The sequence below is a fragment of the Anarhichas minor genome, unplaced genomic scaffold (genome assembly GCF_050575085.1).
Source record: "Anarhichas minor isolate MPS153535 unplaced genomic scaffold, ASM5057508v1 ptg000136l, whole genome shotgun sequence".
NCBI lineage: Eukaryota > Metazoa > Chordata > Actinopteri > Perciformes > Anarhichadidae > Anarhichas > Anarhichas minor.
In genome coordinates, this window is record NW_027466582.1 from 7,299,877 (window position 1) to 7,320,127 (window position 20,251).

The 20,251-nt window shown below is 44.1% G+C and overlaps 1 protein-coding gene across 1 annotated transcript in view; it reads left to right on the forward strand.

Annotated features, from left to right (window-relative positions):
* The window catches only part of nhsl1b (NHS-like 1b), a 45,340-nt gene that overhangs the window by 11,282 nt on the left and 13,807 nt on the right, over window positions 1-20,251 (forward strand). Inside the window, exons 2-3 of the mRNA XM_076084093.1 lie at window positions 16,352-16,504; window positions 19,034-19,158. Coding sequence (XP_075940208.1) covers window positions 16,352-16,504; window positions 19,034-19,158 — 278 coding nt within the window. The remainder of the gene's footprint in view (window positions 1-16,351; window positions 16,505-19,033; window positions 19,159-20,251) is intronic.

The following is a 20,251-nucleotide window of genomic DNA, read 5'->3' on the forward strand; positions in this document are numbered from 1 at the left end:
ATCACTGGAATCTAACGAGACATTAGTCCTTCCATTGACCAAATGTGTCAAGGGACTAACGGGGAGCTGCAGAGTATTGGTTGGTTTTAATGATAATATATAATATTTAATACTGAAACGGTTCATTGTGGCTCTGTTTTCTTTCAGGGTAGATTTTCCTTTAGTTTGTAATTATTGTTTCTTCCTATCGTCCCTCACTCAATGAACTTTCATTGACTGTAGTTTGTTCAGTGTGTTGCTCCGCCCCCTGCTGCCCTCGCCCTGTTTACAAAGGGAGCCTCCTGGAGGTTGGGTCAGTGTATTGCACCACATGGCACCCGGATTCTGAAAGAACGTGAAGGTGGCTCTTGATAAGATGGCACATGCAGATCTATAGCTCTAGGATCTCTCCCTCTCTGTGGTTCCTGGGTGTCACCGTTGGAGTGTAACACAATCTGTTAATCTGGTGCCTATATTTGTCATTGATAGTGAGTAATACTTTGGTGTGTGTGTGTGTGTGCATTTCTTGTATGTTATTTATGCCAGACACATGCAGTCAAGTAACGAACATCTGTCTCCCTCATTAGCAATATAAAGCTCATGTTTTAATGCACACTGACAAAAATCTTCTTTCTTTATCCGCTGCACTGGAAAAACAATTACATAATGAATGTAAGAGTTTGTCTTAACACTCTCAAGATGCAATCACACTTTGAAATCAAAGGCGATTTCAAGACTTAATCTGCTGCGTGTTTACTTCAGCAACAGCTTTTGCCCTCTTCTTCAGCCTCAGTCAGTTCAACAGTGGTCGTGTTGTTGGTAATTGAAAAATGTAATTGTGCCTTAAGTGCAGGATAAGTGTGTTTAAGCGCTCCGTGGCTGCGTCTACCTCAGGCACAGCTCATTTCTTTAATGAGCGCTGCAATTACAGGGAGCTTTTTTCCACCTCATGCTGCTTTGAGTCGGGCTCTCTGAGGCTCCCGGCCTTGTTTGCCCCGCTGACCAGTCTGCTCTCTGAATGCACACATGGTTACATTTCTTCTACTCTTACGGTTCCCACAAAGTGCGCAATCTCCTTCAATCCAAGGAAAAGCCCACAAACCTCAGGTAGAAAAGGTAGCTTTCATTTATTTGGGTGCCAGCAATGTACCGTAAAGTAGCGGGAATCACTTTGGGCTCTTTTTTTTCCACCATTTTCTGACATTTTACACAATTAATCCAAACAACAGGAAACAACATTGTTCCTTTTATTTTTTGATCATTTAAAAAAGATGTACTTTAAATGTACTGATGTCGTGTAGCTCAGTACTATACCGTTTGATTTGCATGTCTGAAAAAAATCAACAAATCAAAAAAGGGAAACTATCTTATAAATAATCCAAATTATAGTAAAATAAACGTATTCAACTGATTTATGCATTACATTTAAGAAGGTTGATATATATACGAATAACCACAAAAGAATAATCTAATTGCTCTGGTCAGGACACTTTTTCCTCCTCTAGTTCTCATCAACCTCAGACCCCCTCACTCCTCCTCCATGTACCCGAGCAGCAGTCTCCCTCCTCCTGCCTTCTCCTCAGCCACAGGCCCCTTTATGTCCCAATCAGCTGGAGGCTCCATTAAGCCTCAGAAAGCAAAGCCAAGCCTCTGAAAAGCTCATGTCCCCCCATAGAGGCTGATTATAAAAGGAGAGAGAGAGAAAAAGTGATTTTAGGTCCTCTTTAAATCTGTCTCGTTAATGAGTTCTCACCATAGCAACGTTTCTTCTTCAAGGGTTTTCCATGCCACATGTGTAGATGGATTAGGGTTATTAAAGAAGGAAAAAATGTAAAGTAAGGGAAGCTACCGCCATTTTCTCTGCTTGTAAAGCCTCATGGGAGCGTGCACTGGTGACCGCTCCACCAACATTTGGTCTGATCATAGCAGAAGCTACATTTCTAGACTGTCCTGTAACTTTGCAGGATGACATTGGGAAACCAATTCCATTTGTCAGCTGTTGCTAATCTCCACCACAGGGTGGCGGTGTAGTACAGACGTGCAGAGGGACTCATTCAGTGGATGAGACTGAAGTGCTTCCCCGTCCTTAGTTTCTGAATTGATCATCAGTGAATCATCAATTTTAACCAATATAGAAATGACTTAAGATCACACACATAAAAACATTGTGTCACACTAAATTCATTGGATTACGCTGATTACCAAATTACAGTTGGACTAATTGCCCATCAGACAGAACGCGCCCATTTATCAACACCAAAAAGAGACATATGGGGCGTCACGTAGAATTTAATTTGGAATAATGGCTTCAATTTTGGGAGTATTTGATCAGGGAGCTGGTCTCGTTTCCCTCAGGACCCATTAGGAGGTTGCACTCATTTCATCCGAGAGAGGTCTGCTCTCTCTATTAATGCCTCCATCCCTTCATTATTGCTCAGATGGGACAGAAGGGGGGAGGGACGGAGAGATGGAGAGGGGGGCGAATGGGTGGTTTATAAAGAAAGAAAGGGGAGGAGGAGAGAGGGAGGGAGGGAGGGAGGGGATAAGTGGATTTGGGGTCCTGCTTGTTTCCCAGACGAGGTCTCAATATAGGATTATCAATGGAGGAACCCAGGCTTAGCACATGCATGTGCACGCACACACACCTGTGTGCATCCCCGTCTGTTTGATGAGTCGGATGAAACCGCCAATCGCAGCGTGTCGGTGTGTGTGCGACTGTACATGCGTGTGTTTCACAGATGATACTGATCCACATCATCTAATGAGCTCCAAGCCTGTCCTGAGACATATTTAACCCTCTCAGTCTTTACCCTGGGATTAAAACACGCTCATTAACTTCGTCAGGATCGCATTGATGCGGCATAACATTTATGTGTCGCACTTAATGCTGATAATATTAAGACGCATGAAGATAAAGGTTTTGGTCTGAGCACTGATGGAGCACCACGGCTACAGCAAGTGTGTCCTGTAGCTGACCAAGACCCCTCAGCCTTAACTGAGTATCAATAAAGTATCGCATGATGATGATGATGATTGTTTCTTGTCAATAGAATCCATAATTTATGATTCAGTGGCAATGGTTAGCATGAAGGCTGGTGCTGCTGTCTGGCAACAATGTTATAATATATGATGTTGAGCTTTATGCGTTTTTAAAGGTTTTAACCCTAACCCTTAAACTTTCATCTGTGAGGCTTGCTTGTACAAGTGTTAACAGCTGGATTCAGCAAACCCTGATAACTGCACAAACGTGTTGCAAATCAGTTGATTTTTACTTGATGAATAGGAAGGCTTCATGAGTTTGTGAATTTCGATTATCAGTAAAATCGTTTGATCCCAAAAACCCACTTAAGGCTTCCTTTTCTGCTCCGTTTGTTGTTTCTCTGCTGTTTAAATCAGCAGATCAAAACACAACCAGTTTAGTGTTGTCAGTGGTGGTATTAGGGGACCCGAAAAAATACGACCGCACGCGACATTACAGAGCTAAAGTGCGGCATAAATCAGTGTGCAAAACATCCTCTAATCAACCAACTAACAGAGAAGAAACAGACATTGGATCGATGTTATGGGCCTGGTGAACAGAGACAAATCCAGTCATGCGGTGTAAATGTATCTGTTAATAAAAGTAATCAATGCCAGCCACCAGAACTCGCATCCGACTTCAAATCTAACCTCCCGGTTGTGCTACCGCCTCCAGGCTGATTGTCTTGCTCACTTCCTAGATTTGTGGTCATGGGTAAATTGGCTGTATTGCTGATTGTTGATTGGACGGTTTGGCTTCACTTCCTCTCCCCAACTGACCTACTGTTGTTGCTGATGAGAAGTGAGGTGCAATGTGGGAAGTGGGTCAAAAATCGTAGAGTCAATTTTGCTCCAATGGTGGAGGAACTGTAGAGAAACGCACGTGCACACATTGTAGTTGATATGGCTTTAACCCACTTCCCATTGGTACCCCTGTATCACACGCACACGCACACACGCACACGCACACGCACACACACACACACACACACACACAAACACAAACACATTGGGCTTCCCTCCCCTGTGATGCAGGCTAGCCCCAGGTGGCTTGTTGCTTTGTGCCCTTGAGCTACTGAAGGCACTTAACCTAAATTAGCTCAGTCTGTCTCTGTGTCCAAATCAGACAAGTCTCTCGTCAGCAGCAAGAGCTGAGCGCGAGGATCGCTTGTGTGCACAGCAGTATAAAATAAGGAACATTTATTACCTGCTTTCTGTGTTTTTCTATTCACCCATTCTGTGTTTTGCAGGTGATTGGAAATCGAACACAAGCTGCTGTCGTCTTGGTAAATCACTCTTGATTGGAGTGTCGGCTAAATGGCATCAGAGTAAAATGTGCAGTGAAGTATTGATGCCAATTAATCATATAGTTAAAGTGAATGAAGTAATATTGCAGCTGCTACCTATTGATTCCTGTCATTATCCCGGGTTGGACATTATTCACATCACACTTTTAATCAAGCCAGTTGTGAGCTTTATGCGTGGGGCTTGAAAGTCTGGTGTTGCAGAAACACACGCGCACACACACGCACACACACACACGCACAGTAAAAAGTGAATACAGGGGACAACTACAAGCGTGGCACTCACCTCTGTGTTTTTGTGTCAGATTTATGGCATTTTGTGTGTGAAGTTAATCATAAAATTGGATTAATGATGGATGCACACACACACACACGCGCACGGGCCCTTTGGAAAGAGCAGACAGCCCTGGTGTTGAAATGTAGGTCAGGAAACAAGCGTGGCAGCCAACATAATGCTGTGTGCTGGCATCCTTACGTGGAAGTGTGTGCATGTTCATATTAACTTGTGTGTGTGTGTGGTTACATGCTTGCATGTTGACTATATGCACATGTATCGTCTTCTAACCTATATGTGCAAGGCCGTGAGTGTGAGTCTCAACAGCATAAACAAATACGGCAAAAAGGATAAAGCTTAACGGGATGCAATGATAGTAATCCAGTAGCCTTTTAGGTCTAGATTGTCATGTGTGTATGGGTCTATTGTCTAAACGCAGTAGATTGTGGAACCAGCTGCAGGCACACATGCGTACATACAATAACATGAACAATGATGTCAGCCTGCTGTAAGCCAGAGAGACACACAAACACTCAGGCCTTGTGGTTATTGATGCGGCGGGTCCTCGAGAGGGTCCACTGGAGAGTGATCAGGGCCAGGAGTCAATACGAGTGGAGACAGTGAGGCTGGATGGTAATGGCTCTTAATGTAGTCTGGGCTGCCAGGGGTCTGTCTTTATGTTACACTACCAGCAGCTGAATGGAGCTTTCCACTGGGAAATTATTTGACGACACGTGTTACACACCTGCATAGTCAGAATTCAGAATAGGAACTGCTCCGATGAATTTATGAAATGCGGCTAAACTGAAAGGAATCCATTATTCAAGGACTTACCTGTTTGCTGTTCAGCAATGGCACAATACAAACAGTGTGTACCAAATCTCATGGCAATCCGTCCAATAGTTGTTTTTTAGTTGCTAAAAACTTAATTCCAAATTCTTGAGCCCATCCCAACAGCAGGAAAACATGCACTGAATATTGTCCCTGCAAACATACAAGCCTTTTTCAGTTTCCTCTTATTGTCCTGCCAACTTCAGGGGGGGGGGCCACTGGGGTTAGATGGCATTCGATTTAATACTCTGTTGCCGGGGGGAAATGGACGGTTGGCTACAAATCCACCCTGACAGGAACATAAAACACATCAAGTTAGCAACAAAACTGCCACCCTCTCTGAAGGCACCAAAAGCTCCGGCGTACAAATCAGCCTGCTCGTAAAACAACAGCGTTTTAACGGCCTGCTCAACAGGCGTGTACATTTCAAGAGTGACCCGCCTTTTATTGTGCCGAAGCTCCCATTTGGCTGTAAAAGTTTTCTTGTTAAATGAATGTATGGGAAGGTCTTATTTAACGGTTGCACACCTCCCTGTCAGTTTGTGCACTTTCCAGCTGTTATCGCTACGAGTTGACCTGGTCTTTGTTTTTAGGCTTTTCATGGCCGCTTCTTGTTTCGCCGCCGTGCTGAAGCGCAAAGATCTAATGCACAACACGGTTTTTTTCAGCACAGACTAGCAGTCGTGTCTGTGCACTTGCTCAAACAGAGGTGCACATATCTGGTCTGTGTGTCTTTCTCTTTCATCCTGGCTTGAATTTCAAAGGGGGTCGGTTTGGGTCAGACATCAGGGGAGGGAAAATTAGGCATGACCGCCAAGCCTGCTGGGTCTCTGTGTACGTTTGGGTGTATAATAACTGTTTTTAGTGAGTCTAGTCCTTAGGATGTTTTGCTATCTATCTTTCTTTTGGCTTTATCTCTTTCCCTGCCCTCCACCCCTGACTTGTCTCTCTGTCCCAGCTGCCTTTATCTCCTCTCTCTGGTTTCTTTTGTCCCTCTAAACGCTGCCTCCTCTATCCCGCCTCGCATCGCGACTCAGCAAAACGTCTCTGCTCCCACCACATCAAAGAACCTTTCAAACATTCTGTGGATGCAAACGTTGCTTCCACATCTCTTCCTGTTTTGAAAGTCTTTGTGAAAAGTTTTGCTTTTGATACCATCTCCACTTCTTCTCCCCCCCCACATTAGTATTGTGTTGCCCTTTTCAAAGACATTTCTCCGATTCACACACATCAAGCTGTGTGAGAACAGCTACACGGTGTTTGAACAGATGACACAAAGTATACGTGTGCCACCACATCAAGGCGAGAGGGCATGCACATACTTATGAAACCCGAAAACAAACACAAAGAACAGAGTCTGGTTAGGTTAGTGATGGTGTGTGCCTGCTCGGGGGCGTAGTTTGCGGGGTATCACTTTGACTTGCAGGGTTTTCTCATGGCTCACAAAGAAGGAGCAGCCTATAGAGGGAGGCCCCACTGCCTTTCATTCAGACGAATAACCCAGTGTACACACAGACACACCCACAAAACAGCGGTTTTCGTTGCTGACTTGAAATGTACTTAAAGTCTCCCCGGTTTATGCTGCAAGTACAATTTTTCACTTGGTGTAGAAATGTACACACAGCTCCCACGCGACACACTTTTGATTCAAATCACACACTCTAGTATTTACTCAAGTGGCAGGTAAAGAAAGAGCAGCGTGATAAATCACACAAAGGCGTTTTCACTAAAATGATATGTTGTGAGCCGCTTCACTAGCCTGAAGTACATTTACAGACTGAGCTCATTCTGCATGTAATCGTGCAGATACGCTGCTGATGAGACGTTGACTTTCTGCTGGTGAACATAGAGGGGTTTGCTGTCTGTGTGTCGTTGGCTGAGCTTGTGTGTCTGTGAAGGGAAGTTGTTGTCTATGTTAACATGTGTATGTGCACTGTATAATAATAATTGTGAGATTGGTTTGTGTGAATGAATTTGTGTGTGTGTGTGTGTGATGGAATCCCAGCTGCTTCAATGGAGTAGGTCAGACGGAAACACCAGACAAGTTGTGTGTGTGTGTGTGTGGGGGGGGGGGGGGGGTCCTGCTTAGCAGACAGAAGTGCGGAGAGGGGGAGAGTGAGGGAGACAGCAAGAGTTTGGTGCCAGAAAAAGGTCATCGAGCAAGTGCTAGGGCTTAACTTAACGTGTTTGTGTGGGTGTGTGTGCGCGATGCTCGGGAACTTTACCTCATGCTAAAATCATCAGTTATCACACCTTGTTTACTCAGCACAGCCTCTCTGTCACCTTGGTTTCTGTGTGTGTGTGTGTGTGTGGGGGGGGGTGTGTGTGTGTGTGTGTGTGTTATGTTTGTGAGAGAGTTGTGTTTATTCAGGAGTGAGTTTGAAGTTTAACCTTTTTATGAGCGCTTTAGAGAGTTGTTTCCCACTTATTCATGTTTACCCTTTCCTGACAACATCATACTCATCATTACTGTTCATGTAATTATTCCCTAACAATTACAGATTTGTCCTTTTTCAGTCCTTTTTGTTTTTACTTACACAAAGACAGAAAATGTAATCCTGCATTTAAAACATGGAGAATGATCCTCAGCCTTCATCGTGCTACGCTCCCCCCCCCCCCCCCCCCCCCCCCCCCCTCTCTCCCCCTCAGCCTGCTTGTGCTGATAGATAATTCATGCCTCGCTCTATGTCTCCGAGAGGACCAAAGCGATCGGGTTCCCATTGACCCCCGGTGCTACGCTTTCATTCACAGAGATGTAGGGATGAAAGAAAGGGGGAAAGGATTAGAGAGCATGTATGTTGCTCTACGTGCTATAAATTATATATTTTCATTCACAGAGATGGTATGAGATGAAAGGTGTTTTTATTTATTCATCTTTCAGGGTTTTTGGTACATTTCCTGTTCAAGCCAACCAAGTCCAAACAACATATGTTGCAACTAGGTTTGGAAGTTTGAAGAGCTGCTTCCTTTATCTTTTTCACAATGTTATAAACTAAATGTTTTTGGCTGTTTGTCAAACTAAATAAGGCATCTTGCAACATATTTTTTGGTTAATTTGCATGTAAATACAGATACTGCACAGATGCTATTAGGAATGTAGTGCCTTGGCATCTTATCTTCAATTGCGAAATAAAAGATTATTGCTTTTTAGCTTAGCTTAAGTTCATGAATTGTAAAGCAGTGACCCTCCAGTGACAACCCTGCCTCTGTTTAAATCCATTTACATGTTCAGTTCTGGTGAAACTGTAACAACACTGCGCGCATACAGATGCAAAGTGTTTGTGTGCGCTCACGTGTGCAACAGATACTTGGCCTCGTTTTCCACACCTCACATTTTCCTGCTTATCTCCACCTGGCAGGTTTTCCTCCGATATAATGGGAAGAGAACGAGAGAACGCAAGAAAAGAAAGAGAGAGAGGGGGGGGGGGGTAAAATCAATGCGTGCTAGATTTCATTAGCAGACATGAATGCGCTCATGTTTAAAAGAAAGAGAGAAGAAGAAAGACAACTGGAGAGGGAGAGAGATTTTACATTAGCAGATCAGGTAGAGTTGAGGGGTTTTAGGGGTCAGCTTAGCGCTGCCTTATTAAGTCCAATTAGAAAATAAAAGCTGAGAGCTGTCAGATAAAGGGGTGTGTGTGTGTGTGTGTGTGTGTGTGTGTGTGTGTGTGTGTGTGTGTGTGTGTGTGTGTGTGTGTGTGTGTGTGTGTGTGTGTGTGTGTGTGTGTGTGTGTGTGTGTGTGTGTGTGTGTGTGTGTGTGTGTGTGTGGGTACCAGGTTCAGGCACTTTGGGAATTTGAAAGGATGTTTGATAGACTGCATTGTTGGATGAGAGAGGAATGTGTGTGTGTTTTGTGGATTGGTGGGGATAAATTAAGCAGTCTGGGCTAAAACGAAGAAGAAGAAAAAACTAGAGTGTATGTTTTGTTGCCATGTTTGGGAGAGATCTAAATGAGGTGTAAGGAGGAGGAAGAGCAGGAGCTCTCCATCAATCGCTCTCCTTTATTATCAGTCTGCCCGATCACCATTGAGTCCAGTGCAACAAGACTTGTTAATTATTCACATTCCAATATTTCTTTTTTTCACCATCTTTTCAGGTGGTTGCTGAACAAGAAGGTGCTAGTCACTCTCGTGCCACAGGCGCTAATACTAATGAACACGTGTTGAGATGTTCTGTGTGAATACTAAGAATTGCTCGATAAAGAAGGAAAAAAAAGCAAATAATGCCTCATCTTAGGTAATCAAGATGTATTAATTGCATAACCAGAGGGCTATTATCGGTGGGATTTAATCCTGTTCATAATAATCCCTGATGTTTGTTGTGCTTAATAAGCCTCTTCCTCTCAGGTCCAAGCTTCTTCCACCAAGTCCTTTACCCACGTTCCTTCATATGCTGCTTAGAGTATGAACAGATGACAGATTGGTTTGTGCTGGGGGCTTCCAGTCTTCACTGGGAATGAGTGGAGGGATGTGTGGACGTATGGCTGAATGGATGGATAGCCCTAATCCTAGAGGTGGCCTAGATCTGAAGCCCTCCTTCAGCGGATAGAGCTGTTGACCTGTCTGTCTCGCTGTGTGTGTGTGTCTGTGTGCGTGCGTGTTGATACTGTCCTGAGAACAATAGGCTCTTTAATGAGTGATGCTGCTTGGGCTCGTGTCTGCATCAATGATCCTAATACTGTACGCGTGCCAAACAGAGATACAAGCCAAACAGAGGCTACCGACAAAACATGAGGACTCAGGTTTTGACACATGGAGGAAGACTTTGTTTAAACCCTCTCAGACTAACATGGTGACCTGAGATAAACCTGCGTTTTCTGTCAATCTGAATGGGTTCTATTGCTTCTAACTGGGGTTAAAAATAGGGCTTTTATTACTGGTCAATCTGTCTATAATTGTTTTTGTTATTTCTTAAGTGTGTTGTCTACAGAATGTCAAAAAATGCTAAAAAAAGATTCACAATTTCTCAAAGGGATCGTGGTTATTTGTAGTCTATATATGGTTATTATTGTAGGATTATTGTAACTTTATTGTAGGTTTTAGTGGTGACTTATGGCCCCTTCAAGTCAGCCTGAGACATACTTGAACATTGTAGGTTGTACATTGGCTTTTAATAGAGTCAGAAAAACCTCTAAAATTACAACACTGCATGGGACCGGCTATGTTGGATCTCTGGAGCCACTTTTGATACACTTTAAGTTGTTCAGCAGATATATTTATTTTATTTCTCTTGATGATAATTTAATAAACCATTCCAGCAGTAGGAGAATATGACATTTACAGAGACTCGTGTAGAGCTTCATAACTCAATGACGAGAGCAACCGCAAATACTGTGAATAGACACTTAGCAGCGTACAGTAGACGGTGCAGAAACACTGAATGTTACTAAACATGAACCAAAACACACAAAAATCCAAACTGTTGTCTACGGCACTTCAGAGTCGGGCTGAAAGGTTCAGATGAGCAAGGTCGAGGGGGGAGGAGGAGGAGGAGGAAGAGGGGGAGGGAGGTGAGGGGAGGGGAGGGGAAACCTTTCTACCCACAAATTCAAGGATAATTTGCAGTCCCATTCAAGCTCTTGTTGCAGCCCCCTCCCTCCCTCCCTCCCTCCCTCCCCCCCTTCTTCAACCACTTGGGCTGAAAAGAAATACGGTCGCAGACGGAGGGGCACCCGTCGTGTGTGTGTGTGTGTGTGTGTGTGTGTGTGTGTGTGTGTGTGTGTAGGTGCATGTTTGCATGAATTTGAATAGATGGGTGCCGGATTGTGTGTGTGTGTGTGTGTGTGTGTGTGATAGATTGTGAGCAGATTGGACAATGGGAGGATTGTATGTGATCTATATTCATGTGGCACAGATTCATTGGCCATGTGCGCGCACATAGCAGGCTGTGAGTGATCAGACGGAGGAACAACGGTTGATAGAAAAAACATCCAGAGAGAAGAAAAAATGAGATTTATACAGAGAATATGAGCACAATCTATAACTGTTCTGCTTTTAGACACCTTAGATAGATGAAAACAAGGTTGTTTTTGTTTTACAAATCATGAAATGGTACATGTGAGATCAAATTAGACAAATGTCTAATGTGTGCTTTAGTGCAGTCATTCCCAAAGACTGAGTAACAGTCGCTCTTCGATAGTCTTTTAACATTTATATCTGCAGTACACCTTTGAGCCACACAAGGGAACGTGAAAGTTTGTATTGTTAGGATGATTGTATTCTATTCACAACATTGAATCTAATATGAAAGGCTAACATGAGTTATATCTGTTTTACTGATGAGAGGAAATAAACAGGAGCCTGGTAACTCCTCATTCAAAGTATTTAACATGCGTATATGTTTCTAAATCAAACGCACATAAAACAGATTTGTGATTTATCAAACGTGTGAATGTCATGGCTGGTTTACTTTGCATGCAGGTGGAAGCTGCATCCTTCTGGGAATCCCTTGTGAAAAGCTCAACATGTTTTTGTTTTTTTTCCAAGGATGTACAAGGTTCCCCTGTAGAGGTGGCTGATAGTTTAATTAGATGCATAAATATTCCCCAGGCTAGTCTGTCGTAGCGGTGAAAGTGGAGACACGCTGATCACACACACAGAAAGTCAGGGAAAGAAAGAAAAGAGACAGCGATGCGGCTGACATGAAAGTTGACGTTCACAGCAAAATAGCACGAGTTTGCCTGTTGCAAGTTCAACTTTCAGCTTTATCTCGAGTCCCGCAGAGTAAAGACGAAAAGAGAGCGTAGAGAGAGAGAGAGAGAGAGAGAGAGAGACGGCGCAAGAGAACGACTGATGATGAGAAATGAAGGGAGAGGCAGCCAGAACTCCTTGGTAACCAAAGCACAGAGGAACAGAGGGGCCGGTCCTACACCCCTCCCGCTGTGTGTGTGTGTGTGTGTCTCCGAGGACTGGACTGCCTGAGGGGGAGAGCGGTGGTGGTGGTGGTGATGATGGGGGGGGAGTGGTGGACCCAGTGTGTGTTTAGAGACAGCGATAGGGGTAGAGGCTCATTGTCAGCATAGTAGACGCTCACACACACACACACACACACTCAGCTAAGCAGCCGTGTAGTGAGAATGTGAGCAGACACCAGCGCTCCTCCGTCCCGTCTTTCTCTCGCTCTTATTCATCGGATTTGGATTTTTTTTCTTTAAAGAGAGAGAGAGAGGCGCACACTCAACCGGAATAATGGTGTTTATCGGGACCTCGTTAAAATCTGTGATTAAGTACTTCAAAAGGAAGGGTAAGATTGGTTTACTTCTGCTCTGTATTGATCATTAATGTGTCATATGAGTAGTTTTGGACTTCACATGAAAACTACAACAAATGAGCAGCAGTTGATTAGAATTTATACTGTTTATACATCATTATTTTTTAGCGTGCGGGTCGGAATCTCCTACATTTGTTTCGACTAATTTAATAAAGCCATTTTTAAATGGCTTTATTAAAGCTGTTCTGTGTCAAAGGTGTACACATGGCAGCTTTAATTAGTTTTATATGATTTTAATAGAAACTAACGGTTTCCTGTCAGCGCGTCGCTTCAGTGACAACCCTCTGTTGCACCCTGTTACCAGGTAACCAGTGGGCCAAGACTTCACACTATTAGCACTAAATGACCCAACAGCGTTTGTAAAGGTGGCAGCTGGAAGCATTTGAAATCACAGCTTCTGGATTGGAAATAGTTGGCTTGGAAAAATTTCGTTTTTTAAAAAAATTGTTTATTTAGTTCTAAATGTTTCAGATAATCTGATCCAGATATCAAAGGAAACAATGCCGGGTCTGTGTGCCATGCATGTACAGTAGATTCTGGCTAGTTAATGCTCGAAGGCTACATCATTATTTTATTAACGGCTGTGTATTAAAGCATGTGAGGATGTTAAACAAAGACCTGGTTGATGCAGGGTAAACTGCTTGTGCCGACTCTAATCTCAGGTGTATTTATGGCGTGTGTTACCGTCAAGGCTGAGGTGATGTTAATCATTAGGTCAGCGTTTTTTTTGTACTTCTTGCACGTGCCTGCACGTTGCTCCTCAGGTCCTTTACTGCAGTCCAGAGGATAGTGAGCTCCACACGGAGCAGTGCTCATATCCTCAGCTTTTTCCACAACATTAGGAGTACACACAACTTTTTAGACATTGAAAGAGGTTGAATTGGAATTGCAATTTAATCTGGGTTTTATGCTAATTTATTTTGAAAAGAGGTATACTCCCTAAAACAATTATTAAATAAGAAGATTGCACACGTTTCACACTCTTTTAACGACTTAACTATGTATATCAAAAATGTATCTGAACCAAGCTGACCCTTACAAAACACAGAAGGGTTGCATTATGCATGACAGTCAATACTCTATTGGCTGGTGCCCTGTTCAGGATTAACGTTGATTATTGATCATAGCAGCTAATAACATTGGTGTGTGTGTGTGTCTGCATACAGATGCATTTGCAGGGATTACTGTGTGCAGCCTCTGCATGTTTAGCTCTGGTGCACCTTGCAGCCTGTTTGTGTCTTTCAGAGTCTTCAGTACCCAGTTTGCTCTCAGTCTGCGTCCTTAATGGACGTAAGGAGAGCTGGGATGTCAATGGACAGAGGGATTAGTAGTCTTCTGAAAGACCTTCGCGCCTCAGTCCAGTGTGTGTGTGTGTGTGTGTGTGTGTGTGTGTGTGTGAAGGGGCTAGGGCATATTGTGGCTCTGAAAGGCCTGATGTGGAGACTGATGCAGGGGGACAATGCAGGCTTTGTGTCCATAGTCCCCATGTCCTTGGTCTGCCTTTAGCCTTACTGAGACCTATTCAAACCCTATAGTCAGAGAGGAGGGTGGAGGAGGGCTACCTGTGCTGAGTGTGTGTGTGGGAGAGCAAGAATATTAGGAGAGGATTATGTAAGATCCTGATTTAGCCTGTTGAGCTGGTTTAACGACGTATTCTTATTCCGCCCACAGCTGGGGCTTTACTGCCTTGCTCATAGGTGTGTTGTGCGCCGTGAGATACAAAACCGACTACTACTCGCCTGCTTTTATAAACTTCAAATTTCAAATTCTACTTCCTGTGTGCGAGTGTGTTTCATGGAACTCTCCAGTCCAGACTTGTGGTCAGAGGGTTTTTGCCTCGTGTGTTTGATTGATTGTTCCTGACCAGTGCAGGCACGCTGGATCACGTAGACAAGTCTGCTCCCATCACACACACCCTCATGGTGACATGACTGTGGGTGTTGCTACGTTTTTTGTTTTTTTTACCCCTTTTGTCACATTTGGTTCAAACATTTACTAGTGTTTATTCAAATAGTCGGAGTGCCAGATTATGATATATATTATAAGAGGTAAGTAAGTAAGTAAGACTGCAGTCACAGATCATAGTCTACATAGTTTCCTGTTGCTTGTATTTCTGCTGCATGCCTTGTCGTGTGTGTTACAACTCACACTGTTGGACCGAGGATTGTTGTATTTGCACTGTTACATTACTAATATTGGGAAGAGAAAGTGGAGATTTGTGAATAAAGAAAAGAAAGGTCTGGTAACAGAGTGAGCAGGAACAACAACCCCTCTCCTGAGCTAAAGTTACCAGCCTGCCTGCTCCTCAATGAGCTGTAGAGACAGACGTTAAGGTTCCATTAGTCACCAGCAGCACCACGACTTGGCACACTGACTGTCCCTTCTAAATCAAATCAGAGATCTATGTTTGACTTTGCTCTACTCATTAGTCACGCACTAATCTGGTCACATAGAAGCAAAGTCGGACACACAAAAGAGCTTTTAAAATCAGAAGTTTTCTGTATATTTAAGCAGTTACGCACTGTCGCGCACTTTCTCCAAGGACCAATTTGCAGTCACAGGCCCCTCCGCCCTAAACATCTACCTCTTCTGTCCTCCCCGACCTCCCCACACACACAAACACACCCCCTACGTATCCTACTGTGGCTCATTAGCACCTGTGAAAACGCATTCAAACAAAAAGCAGTCCACACACTCTCAGCCCCTTTTCACGACCCGCCCTCCTTCCTCCCGGTTCCCTCGAGCGTCTCCCTCAGTCCCAGTTAGACGGACATGTTGTGATGGTCAGGACAGGGACAGACAGTCTAAATGGAGATAGTCCTACATCCACAATCAGCTACTTTTGCTTGGATACGCTCACTTGGTAAGCCAAACTTTTTGAGAACCGTGTGTGTTTGTTGATATTTACACCTCAGTTGTTTTGCTGACGTTTGTATTTAGTGGCTTACAAATGCAGAATGGGAAGTTTCAATTCCATGACCATCAGCATTACAAGCCACCACTACCAGCAAGGGGGAAAATACCATAATTTTCTGTTATGATTTGTTTGATGATGTCTGAGAGAAGTGCTGTAGAAAATTACAAAAAACAGAGAAGTATGGTTTGTTCTTGTGAAGGAATAGATAGTTGGATATATTATCTTGAGATCTAGCTAGATGTTAGTGCTGCTAGGTGCTGGTGCGTTATATTATTGTTTCTCTGAAGCAGTTTCTAAGTACAAGTAAGCTTGCTTAAAAGTTGGCTTTTTGTACGTTTTTAGTAGCCTGTTTGAATATCCGAGCTGGCTATCATCTGGTTCGTGTTTCACCAGATACTCTTCCTCCCTCCTCCCCCTCTGGCTTGTGTGGCCAACTGTGTGAAGTCTCAGCTATGTGTCATGTTGTTGGTGTGGAGACTGACGCCTAGATGCAACGCACCTAAATCTCCTTCCTCTTCCTTTTCTTCGCCAAATATAAACAAACCCCTCCAGTAGCCAGTTCTGCTTGTACGGGACATTTTCTAGTCCATAATTTGTTGTTTTTCCAAAGGTTTGGGAACTACAGAACTCCCCTTTTTATAAAACAAAATTGATATGTTTGAACTGTTCTTGAGAAATGATGTATTAACAGATCCTCCAGGAGATCCACTAGGGTCAGATCAACTAAAATCTATAACCTGATCTGTGTGTTTCTGCAGCGGTGTCTAACCTGGATGAGGAGAGCAAGTGGACGGTCCATTACACAGCTCCGTGGCACCAGCAGGAGAACGTCTTCCTGCCAGGCAGCAGGCCGCCCTGCGTCGAAGACCTCCACCGTCAGGCCAAAGTCAACCTTAAGACCGCCCTGCGAGGTAAGGATCGGTCACATTGGGCCGCATCGGAGAGCTTGACAGGATCCAGCATAGTAACAGATGGAGTCAGGGTTAGAGGAGTCATTCGCCACTTGCCACATCAATGAGTAAATCAACTGTTTGTCTACAACATTGTAAACATGTCCAACCCTGTCATTTCTGTTCCTTACCAAAGTTTAGCCAACAACACAACAGTGTGAGATCCTCTTCTCCCTGTTTGTGCAGCACAGCTAAGAGAAAAAACACAGACACAGGGAGTCGAGTCACAGCAGAGTGACAACATTTTTAGAACAGGAAATGGAAACACCAGTAAATGTGGGCACCTGTTTCGCTGAGAGGTCCTGGGAAAGTTGTCCACCCATTACTCAGATAACAGACTGGGAGGCAGGTGTGAGAAAAGGTTTTGGAAGTGTGCATATGGGTGCGTAAATGGGTGGATGTGTTACAGTAAAGGCCCGTTGTTTACATGCGAGGTTGGCCTTGTGTGCTTGAAGATAAAAAAAAAAGATAAATGGGGGAGAAGCTGGTTGTAACCTGATGCTTACGGTGTGTAAAGCGTTAGTAACCCGCTTTCAACACACACACACACACTGCAGGCTTTCTTTATCTTTCCCATTGTTTGACCACTGTGCTGTTGCTGTTGCATACTGCTTCCTGCAATATTGATGTTGCTAGGTACGCAAACACCACCTGGGAGGTTGAATTATTCAGCCCCCCCCCCCCCTCATCCTGTCACCGTCTTATCATCCTGTCGTCGCCATCCAGCCCCAGGGGTCCTAACTGAAAGACAACAGGTGTTCAATGGGAGCACCTGTGCTGTCCATCGAGTCTTTGTGTGTGTTTTATCTCTTTTATTAACTGTCCACTCCCAGGACGTTGAGACTGAAGGGTTCACACCTAACTACAGCCCAGCCTTAAGGAAGTATGTTTAGTGTTTTTGCTTAATAATGGTTGTTTTCATGCACATGTTACCAGTCACTAAATCCAGTGCCGTCAGCACGAGCTACACGAGTCTCCTCTCTGTAACAGAGCCAAATAATCAATAACCAATCAGATGGTAATGAGCATCCACACACGTGGGGTTTCAGCTTGTGTTTTGTGGTGAGGCTTTTGCAGACAGCTGTTGAGTTACAGAAAAACATCAGGAAAGTTACGTAACAGTCGTATGAATATTGTCAATAATATCCCAAGAATTATGCATTTTTGGTGGTCCATCTCGGGTGCGACTCGGCACGCCCAAACTTTTAGCTAAAAGCTCTAAACCCCCACTGCACACTACCTGCTCAACAGCAAACGGCAGACAGACACAGTCTACTATCAATCACTAAATGCAAATTTGATGGACTTGCCATTGTAAAATATATATGGATACACCCAGTTCATAGCATTATAGTGTTTTTGTTTTCTGCTCGTCTTCTCGCCCCCTCCCTCTCAGTTCTGCCTAGCAACAAGCGGCTCATCAAGGCCTTTTTATTGTATCAGCCTTCCTCAATCATCGTAACAGCTCCGCTCCCCGTCATCATCATGCTTTCTAAATCCCTTCTTCCACACCGCCACCACATCAGCCTGTTGTTACAGTTGCTACCTTTGCCAACCCAATTAGGATCCATTAGCTGACAGTATTATACATGCACCAGCGTGTCTCTCCTCTGAGATAAGGCGGTAATTAGCTATGGAGATAGATGGCACATAAAAGGGATCAAAAGCAGCATCTCTGAGGTGCCAGGCTAGGAGTGATGTGCATGTGCTTTTGTACACATGCGTGTCAGTCACCAAAAGGGATTTTCATAGTGCATCACACGCTGAATAAATCCCAAAGATGCAAGAAAAAAAAGCCGCGGAAGGTTTTTACATGTGGACAAAGTCTGTAATGTTTGCCCTCAACAGTTTCTTTATCCTTCAGGTTACAGGCATCAGCAAACGCACACAAAACCCTCGAAGGTGTAGCAGTAGTATGTCATCAGCTATTCAAAGACTAGACAAAGGATGCACTAGTGGATATGTGCAGAGAGAGATATGATGTGCTAAATGCCCCCTTAGAGAAAGAGAGAGGGACAGTTCTGCCATCTGTGTGTGACAGACTGAAACTGATACCCCCTCCTGGTTACACACGCACATTCATGTATAAACTCCCTTCTTGTCGCACATCGGAATACACACGCATACATCACAACCCTGTCACAGCAGGTGGTGACGAGAGGTGTGAGCAGCGCTTGGCAGCGCCCAGCAGGCGCTGCGGTCCTGTGACTGACACACACACACACACACACATACATACACACACACACACACACACACAGACAGACACGTAGAGTTGACATGTGTTGAACAGCTACGTCTGTGTCCTATATATATTTCACACATCCTTCCTACTATAGTGTTGTTGGATGAGTTATTTTGAATAATTCTGTACAGTATACACAATACATTCCTTCCTGACATCAAAAGCTAAAAGAAATCCTGTTGGAGACAAAGATCCTAATCGTTTCCCGTCTGTAATATGTTTCTCTGTTTCTGTCTGTCCTGCAGAATGCGACAAGTTGAGGAAAGATGGTTTCCGGAGCTCTCAGTACTACTCTCAGGGCCCCACCTTCTCTGACCCCTTACAGTCCACCAACAGCCTGCAGGATGAGGAGGAGGAGGATGATAAGAAGGTACACATACACACAAACACTGCTCTCGCGTACCCTCACAGCTGTCCAAGGGTAACAGCTGGTACATACGGTGCATACAAGTGCTGAGCGTGAGCGTGTAACCAGCAGTGCTTTGCAGCTGATTCGGCAGCATGGCGACTCACCTCCTGTCATTTCAACAGTGTCAGTCTGCCCTCTAGTGGTTAAATATGAGAATGCAGTTTAATCTAGTTACTTCTCTGTCTTTCCTGTCTTCATTTTCTAATTCATTTTTTACATTAAGAATTATCAGCTTTAAATCTGGAACACTTACACCTGCAAAGGTCATTCAATTATTCTGTTCTCAGGAATAGAAAAGTAACAACAACAAAACCATAGACAGAAACAGTTATCTATCGCTCTTTAACTGGCAGACCATTACTGTGAATGGTTTGACAGCCACACATACCTCCTCTCCTCTCCGCATTTATATTTCTCACACATAATGTGATATGAGTGGTCCCGAGAGGGTCAGAGGGTCTTTCACTCTTATTATCAGGGTCTCCTTTGTCCCCCAGAGCCCCTTGATGTCGACCGCCTGTTTCATTCCTTCCCTGACCCTCGACCCACATGACACGCTGTCGACTCCCATCTCTCTCTATCTGTCTCTCTACTTTCCGCTGTTTGTCTCTCGTCCCCCATCACTTCCTGTTGTCCTGAGGCCAGTGAGCCTAACTTTGCCTGACAGCAGCTTCAAAAGGAGAAACAGGGGCTGCAGGTTGAGCCACAATGCAACATAACAAGCCATGCCTTCTACCAAAACTGTTGCTGAGGTCCTTTACATCCCACACTTTACTGCCCCCCTTCTTATCCAGCCATGCGTGGTTTGTATGAAAGCTCTAATCGCTGTCTCTCCTAGTGTGTCAGGATAAAAAAGAATGGACATACGGGATGATTGCTGGGTGTATTTTGGAGATTCTGAACAAAATCCCACAGAGGATTTTTTTTCCACGGTGGCTAAACTCAACCTGATGCAGATTCAGCCAGGGGTTGATGCCCCTGGATCTATGATGAGAACAATTTGGGATTATTTGTGTTCACTATGATGATTCGATACAATGATTTCGAAATCTTT